The 7,202-nt window shown below is 35.3% G+C and overlaps 2 protein-coding genes and 1 long non-coding RNA gene across 4 annotated transcripts; all 3 read right to left on the reverse strand.

Annotated features, from left to right (window-relative positions):
- Positions 1-896: 896 nt before the first annotated feature.
- LOC132198576 (uncharacterized) lies at positions 897-1,581 on the reverse strand. Its single transcript, XR_009441994.1, has 3 exons — positions 1,300-1,581; positions 1,087-1,188; positions 897-1,034 (listed from the first exon to the last, which is right to left on the reverse strand). It is a non-coding gene; the product is annotated as an uncharacterized LOC132198576 (long non-coding RNA).
- A 649-nt stretch (positions 1,582-2,230) lies between these two features.
- Positions 2,231-3,199, reverse strand: LOC132194736 (PITH domain-containing protein GA19395). The gene is made up of 5 exons (XM_059616212.1): positions 2,942-3,199; positions 2,837-2,880; positions 2,682-2,759; positions 2,522-2,626; positions 2,231-2,462 (listed from the first exon to the last, which is right to left on the reverse strand). Exons 1-5 carry the CDS (start codon positions 3,128-3,130, stop codon positions 2,246-2,248), a joined length of 633 nt encoding a protein of 210 aa, XP_059472195.1. The 5' UTR covers positions 3,131-3,199; the 3' UTR covers positions 2,231-2,245.
- A 243-nt stretch (positions 3,200-3,442) lies between these two features.
- LOC132194470 (cyclin-D1-binding protein 1 homolog) lies at positions 3,443-5,580 on the reverse strand. 2 transcript variants are annotated; one of them, XM_059615770.1, is made up of 6 exons: positions 5,429-5,580; positions 5,285-5,344; positions 4,964-5,222; positions 4,483-4,630; positions 4,080-4,343; positions 3,443-3,811 (listed from the first exon to the last, which is right to left on the reverse strand). In XM_059615770.1, the coding sequence occupies exons 1-6, from the start codon at positions 5,508-5,510 to the stop codon at positions 3,620-3,622; spliced, it is 1,005 nt and encodes a 334-aa protein (XP_059471753.1). In that variant the 5' UTR covers positions 5,511-5,580; the 3' UTR covers positions 3,443-3,619. The 2 variants fall into 2 exon arrangements, with proteins under 2 accessions (XP_059471753.1, XP_059471761.1); XM_059615778.1 differs by having other exon boundaries at positions 3,444-3,811; positions 4,080-4,334.
- Between the last annotated feature and the right edge of the window lie 1,622 nt (positions 5,581-7,202).

Consider the following 7,202-nt stretch of genomic DNA (forward strand, 5'->3'; position numbering starts at 1 on the left):
CTCAGGTAAAAATAAAAAATGTGCTCGGAAAGTTCGTTGGGCGCTCAGGGCGCTGGCGCAAAGGTACGATCAAAAGAGTTGGAATCGTAACAAAAATACTAAATCTTATGTAATATGCCCAGATTCAATGAAAATTTTCCCAATAATAATTTGAAATGCGCGCCTCCTAAAAAATAATTTCAATATATGAAAGCCATATTATTTTAGATCTGTAATACACAAATTAGAGGCTTTGGTATGATGTATAATAATTTAAAAAGTAGCCTACACATGTTTAATTTCAAACATAATTGATATTTTCAATTTGGAAAATTTAAAATAGTATTGTTAATTTTACGTCTGATAAAATAAAATTTTAGATCCAGTCGTCGCACAAAATTGTAAAATAGAGTAAAATATCAAATCAAATTTAAACTTATATCCATTACTGCAACTTCAAGTATTTTTCTACGTAAAAATTTAGTCAACATACCTTTCTTAGTTTTTGCTAAGTAAAATTTTAATGTTAATAATACACGCATAATAAAAGTTAATTATTAAGATTTTTAAAATTTTTCTTCTATTTTTACTTTCGCTGAGTCAAAATTAAAACAACTTTGAATGAAATAAAATTAAATGTTTTCGGCAGGTTTTGGACAAAAAAATTTAAGTGTTTCGTGGACTTGCAAGCGGCTTGCATGCCCTCTGTGAAGGAAAAGCTATGCCGGCATGATAAAATTTAGTAAGGCATGGACGGCATGGTAATACTCCATGCCATGCCGAACCGACCCCATGCCGTGGTATGAGGACTTTTTAAGCGGCATGATCGAGCTATGCCGCGGCATGACCACTGATCTGGACTGGCATAAGGACGGCATAGAGATTTCAGGCCGCGGCATGGAGCTTTTTTTGACTGTGTAGGCATCCCTTCCTCCCTTTCTATAACATCTATCTGACTCAGGACTTCCAGTTTCTTTTTGGATGCCAAAAAGTGAACCTCATTTTCAGAAAAAACTAACACCCCACGCCATATGTCAAAAACCGAAGAGCCAGAGCTGATTTTAAAATAATAGCACATAAAAAATATTGGATTTTTTATTTTCTTACTTGCAGCGCCGCTGTTTTGTAGTATAATTTCTCGATGTTGCCGACTGGAACAATTAATGCGTCCATGTTTTTGAAGCCACCTTCGCATTCCCCGTCAGGCTCCTATATTTCAGAAATTGTATAGTTTAAGTAACAGGCAACGAGCTTAATTTAAAGGTTTCGCCAAAATTAAAAATAGTAGATGCCAATGTTGTCGGCGAATATTATTCTCACCTTCCACATGTCATACAAGCGTTTCAGTCTGCGCGAGAACGCATCTTCGTCCAGTTTGTAACTCGAGCCCATTTTTAGATGGATCGGGAAGCTGGTCGGCGATGATCACACCATAAATCGAGCCGAATTATTCGAAAAAATCAACGAACTCTTGAGGGCACAATTACAACGTTTTACTCGATCGACAACTCGCCTCGCAGTCGCCTCTGGCTGGCTTGCATTCTCGGTCTGGGAGTCGCATGCTCGGTTCGCATGCCTCACAACTCAGGATTCTCAGTCACCTTAGGCATCTCAGCCAGCTGATAATAATTATTTTATTAAAAATGCGTTTTGGCGCGTTTTAATGTGTGAAGCAGCACTAGAAAAAGAACATTCATACACCACCTAGCGGTGGGAAGCATAAGCCTACATTGGGACTGAATAATCAAATTTTGAATTACAAATAAAAGAAAAATTTACAAAATATTAAAGCTCCTGCTAATTTGATCAGAAAAATAAATGTCAAAATAGTGTCCACACCACTTCATGTCACTATATAAATATCTATAAAAGTCTATGAAGGTACAAAATTTATTGTTAATGAAAAATCCGGAAAAATCAGGGTCTTCGTGACAGCTGCTAGCACGACAGTTTCCCGCTGACGTTAATTGCTGCTGAGAAAAGCGGTTGAAGGGTCTGAAGTTTTATCGTAAAAGATGACGCCTATTTTGGCCAATATCATTTTGCTCTTTAAAGTACATAAAGAAGTTTTTAAAATGATATAAACTACATATACACAAAACATTAAAATAAAATTTTTTGATCGATATGTCAATGAGCGAATAATAAGCTCGACCTTGTTTGACATACTTCCATCCAGCATAACCACTAGCTTCAGTTGAAGAAAATTTTAAGATTAAAACAAGTAGATAAATATTAGAATAAAAGCCGATTTACAAGAAATAATTTATTGAATCATCCTTGACACAGTGTCACCCTGATCAACCTTGTGATCTGAGGGGCTGGCCCAGGCTTCGTAATTGCAAATTGTCACTCCGTGTCTGTGAGCTTCGCTGAATTCTCCTTTCAGACCAATGTAGTAAATTTGTGTCGACTCCTCGCCATCACTGAAGTTTTTGGGAAAATAGATGCTCAGGTGGTGCACAGATGAGAAAGTCACAACTCTAAATTAAAAAATAACAGTAAATTAGCTATAAGTAGGATTGGAATTTTATTTGAATACTTTGTTGAATACTCGAGGCGCCCTGTGGTGTCTCTTTGCATCTCAAACTCTTGGTCAGCCTTCACTGCAGCTTCATCAAAGGTCATTTTGGGTCTATTCTTAAATCTGAAATAATTTTGTTGATTTTTTAATTTTAAAAATTATTGAAATAAAAACTCACAATTTCATTTTGGCAGGATGAGAGTCATTATTAGCACCGACAACGATGATTCCTTTCAATTTTATATTTCCAGTAAACCTAAAAAACACATGATCGATTTTATAATAAAAATTTTATAAAAATTACAAAATTAAAAATATGATTTAAATTCTTACGGAATATTGAAGAGCAGTTCCTCGTCGCAGTCACTTTCAACAAACTATGAGGTAAAAATATAAATTAAGGTCAGAATGACATTACAAAAAATTAAACGCTATAACTTTTTCAAAGTTCAGTCTTTCCTCCCAAGGCTTGAAAACGTCCTTCCCAGAGTTCTCGGCCGCCTCGTTCAAGCATTCCATGTTCTCCTTGTCGATCTTCATGTACAGACTGTACTGCACCCCCATCTCGGGAGACTCGTCGTGTTGGTGCTCACCCTCGCAGCTGTGTCCATGTCTGTGTTCGGACATTTCTAGAGCTTGAGGAGCCGGACTGAAGAAAAACCAGTGACAAGTTTTTGTTTTGTTTACACGCCTCGATCATCTGTTGCTGATTTAGAGTGGCCAATGAAAATCGAGGAACGAAAACGCCTGAAACGTAGGCAATTTCGTATCTATTCTGTTTACGACGCTGCATAAATTCAGTCAGTTTGAATGTGAAATTAAAAAAACCAATTATTTTTGTTAAAAAATTTCCAGTATTGATCTCAAATAATTGCAATTAAAATAAGACAAACAAATCATTTTCATTTAAAAATCTAAGCTAGATATAAATAATAATTTGAATAATTTAAAATTTTCAAATAATAAAATGCATTTTTATTCGATTTGTACGTACAAGTCATTGTACAAACATTACAAAATTCTTCACTCGAAGGGGGAGATCTTGAGTTTTATATATAGAGTAGTTTCGGTCATGAACAAAATAGGGGTTTGTTACATATTTATAAAGTTTCTTTCCTACGTTGGTGGAGGGTTGGAGGGAGGTGGTGCACTTCCTGCACAAAATGCCAAAACTTTGCCTGCGTTGTGGTTGGAAGCGCCAAGCAAGAAATTCACCCACTGGGCAACGAGTTCGCCACCCTCTCCTGCACAATGACTGGACCTGATCAACAGGAGATTCGACTGCAGACAATGAAATAGGGCACCGGCCTAAAATCAATCAGCATAAAAGAATGACGTATCATTTTAATTTAAAAAAGTCTTCATATTAAATAAAATATAGTTAAAAAAAATAGGAGAACTTACAAAAAACCAAAGAAATGCAGAATAACAATAGTAATCAAATTTGTATGAGTAAATGCAAAATAATTAAGTCGTAATAAAAAATACCATTGTGAAACATCAAATTACAGTGTGTATTGTAACACATATTTTAAAATGAAATTTATAAATATAAATTATATACAAAAAAAATTACTGTTTGCGAAGCTGCCTGTTTATCGACAGGTGGATAAAGGGTGGTGACGAAGTCGTCGACCCCAGGGCTGATTCTCGCCATCTGGGTGGCGATTTGGTCAAGCTGAGTGACATGTTCGGGCGAGTTGCAGTCTCCATTAAAACGGACAGTGAAGGCTATTCGCCTGGCAACGGCTCTTGCAGTCTTCACCAGGCCGATTCCAGCGTCCAGAATTCCAGCGTCCTGGCACTCTCCGTGTCCCGCTCTCCGCAACTCCTGCAGACACTTTCCCACTCAAAAATCAGGGCCAAAACACTCACACGGACGAACAATCAGTCATCACAAAAAAAATTAAATTAAACTTTGTGTTAGTAGAAAAACCTACAAAAATATTTTTTTTAAAAAATGTCATTCCAAAACCTACTTCTTCAACTTCGAGGAGGGCGTCCATGACCAAGAGTTCGTCTTTCTGCAGCTGCTTGTTGACAGCCTGGAGGTTATTTTTTGGCAAAGATCCTAACTGCTCACAAGCTTCCCACACAGACCCTGTCATTGGAAGCCGTTCTTCAGCTCTGGAAATTTGATTATTTTGTTAAAAATATTTCTTTGAATATTAATAAGTCGTGCAAAAGAAGTAATACTCATATATTTTTATTTTTTAACAGTTCATATTAAATTAAAACTTCAACCTGAAAGAAAAAAATTGATGCACAAATTCTAAAAGCAGATTTACTTAAAAAATAAGAATTTACAAAATAATTTACTAATTTAAATTCGCAAGATGTAAAATAATGATTTATCATTAATGTTGTAAATTGCCTTATTTAAATTAAATATTACTATAAAATTTCTCCGAATTGATTACGAAAACTTGATTTAAAACAAATTTTAGATTAATTTTTTACCCTTTCTCAATTTTGTCTCGGATGGATAATATCACAGGCACGAGGGCTTTGAAGACAGCCAAGGTTGCGTTCTGAACCTCTGAGAAGAGAATGGCACCCCTTTCGGCGGGCAAACTTGCGGCCACCGTGGCCAAATTCATGCAGGCCGCGTCCAGGGCCGTTGCAATGCCCTGGGCTTCCATAACGTTCGGTAAAGGCGGCTTCGAAAAGGCCATGCTCGTTTTCGTTGTTTCGTGCGACAAAAGCTTCCCTCCATCGCCTAAAAATAAGCAAAATTTGAATTATTATTTATATATAACAAAATCATTTTTAAATTTTTACTCAATTTTGTCCAGAATTCTTCTAAAGTGAAGCCAGGCGGCACTGTTTCCCCTTTGTTTTCTGTAAGTTTCAAGAATTAAAGTGGTAGCATTCGGAGGAAATATTGAAAATATAAGCTGGTGATTAAAAATTTGATTAGTTTACCTTTAAATTTTTCATAAATGAACTGTAAGTGGTCTAAAAGTGCTTGAAAAACACCGGGCAAAGATTGCCCACCGGCAGCCATTCTCGCTTTTTTCTACTTTTTTGTTTATTTCTAATCACTGTTGCCAGCGTGACGAGATCGCACAGACAGATCAGATGCTTCCTTGGATGCTTCGTACTTTTCGTAGCCAACCTAATAAAATTGGCTTGAGATTGAGCTCAAGAGATGGCACTTGGAACTTGGATGGCACAGTCAGGAAATATCCCCCCTTTTAAAAGAGCCGGCGGAGCCGGCGGTGAATAAGCATGTATTTTAAAAACCGACCGCGTTTTAGTCAGAGTTGGTATAGTTGGTATAAAAGGCGAAAAGCCACATTACGTGTGCAATTTTCAATACATAAAAGGGGTTTGGGAGGTTGGGGTGGGGTAGGGCTCATAGGAAAACCCGACAAGGGATGAGGAAGGAGGAAAAAGTATAAAGTCAGTAAAATAAATGAACAAGAGCAATATTTAGTTTATTTCAGGCCTCTGTATTGCAAAAATGAAACATTAACTTTGAATGCGCTGTAAAAAATTTAATTTATTAGAAGATTCTTAATGTTGTAACACGCAAGAGATGGGTAGGTTTCTGGGATAAAATTTTATTTTTCTAGCTCCTTATTTACAGTTTTGTAGATTTAGAGGTTTGAGGTTTTTGTTTTATAATTTTTTTATTCAACATTCATGGTAACATTACGTTACATAATATTAGAGTTTTCGTTATTATAAAAAATATTTATTATGCAAATTTAATTTTTATTTATTTTGTTATATATAAAATAAATTTAATTAAATTTTAATTCATAATTTTACTATATTTTATTTTTAATGCAAAATATTTGTTGCAAATAAATGAAACCAGTATTTTTTTATTGCAATAACATTGCAGAGAATAAATTAATTAATAAAGTCCTCGTGAATGCCTTAAGAAGATTAAAATTATTTCTACCATGAATTTTTTTGTAATTCTGGCATTTGCCTTCCCAGTAAAGAATCTAATTGATCTCTTTCTGAAAATATTTTGATATGAACAAGATTTTTCATAATTCCATGATGCGCGAAATACTCGTTTATGTATGTTTATGTGGGTTTATGTACTAGATTGTGGAGAAGAGTTCAAATTAAAAATTGCACTTAAATTTTTTCTGACAAAACTGCGCTTGCCAAGCAACTTCATTAATATTTCCACACCTACTTCATAAAACTCAAACAATGGCACTATTCTAACTGCACGAGGAAGGGGCATTAGAGTCGCGGATAATTATTATTTTCCTCCAGACTTGGCTCTCCGTCGCTGCCACCAAATAAAATGCTAATATTAATTATCACCAACTTCCGCTCCCGAGGCGCTTCTTCTCTGCAAATAATCACAATCGTATGTCGCACATTTCGGCACTAAAATTCGACTCTTTTGCGAGAAAGAACTTGTATGTATATGACATTAAATTACTTTTTTGGTCGGGTGCAATGAGGTTTATGACTTCCTTAATTGAGTTTCAATTAAAGCAACTACCAGACCATCCTTATGTTCATGAATGCGCCTCGAGCAAAATGTATGTCACTTTTTTTAAGCAGTACACGCCTTTATCTTATAATTAAAGAGCTTGAACATAACAAAATATATAACCTTCCCATGACTGAAAAAGTAATAAGATTCAAATGAGTTTAAAGTTAAAAGAAAAAATAATTAACATTGCTAATAGTAACTGTACAGATTTAAATGAAATATAAAAAT

The sequence above is a fragment of the Neocloeon triangulifer genome, unplaced genomic scaffold, assembly GCF_031216515.1.
Source record: "Neocloeon triangulifer isolate White Clay Creek 2 clone unplaced genomic scaffold, ASM3121651v1 ptg000001l, whole genome shotgun sequence".
Classification (NCBI taxonomy): Eukaryota; Metazoa; Arthropoda; class Insecta; order Ephemeroptera; family Baetidae; genus Neocloeon; species Neocloeon triangulifer.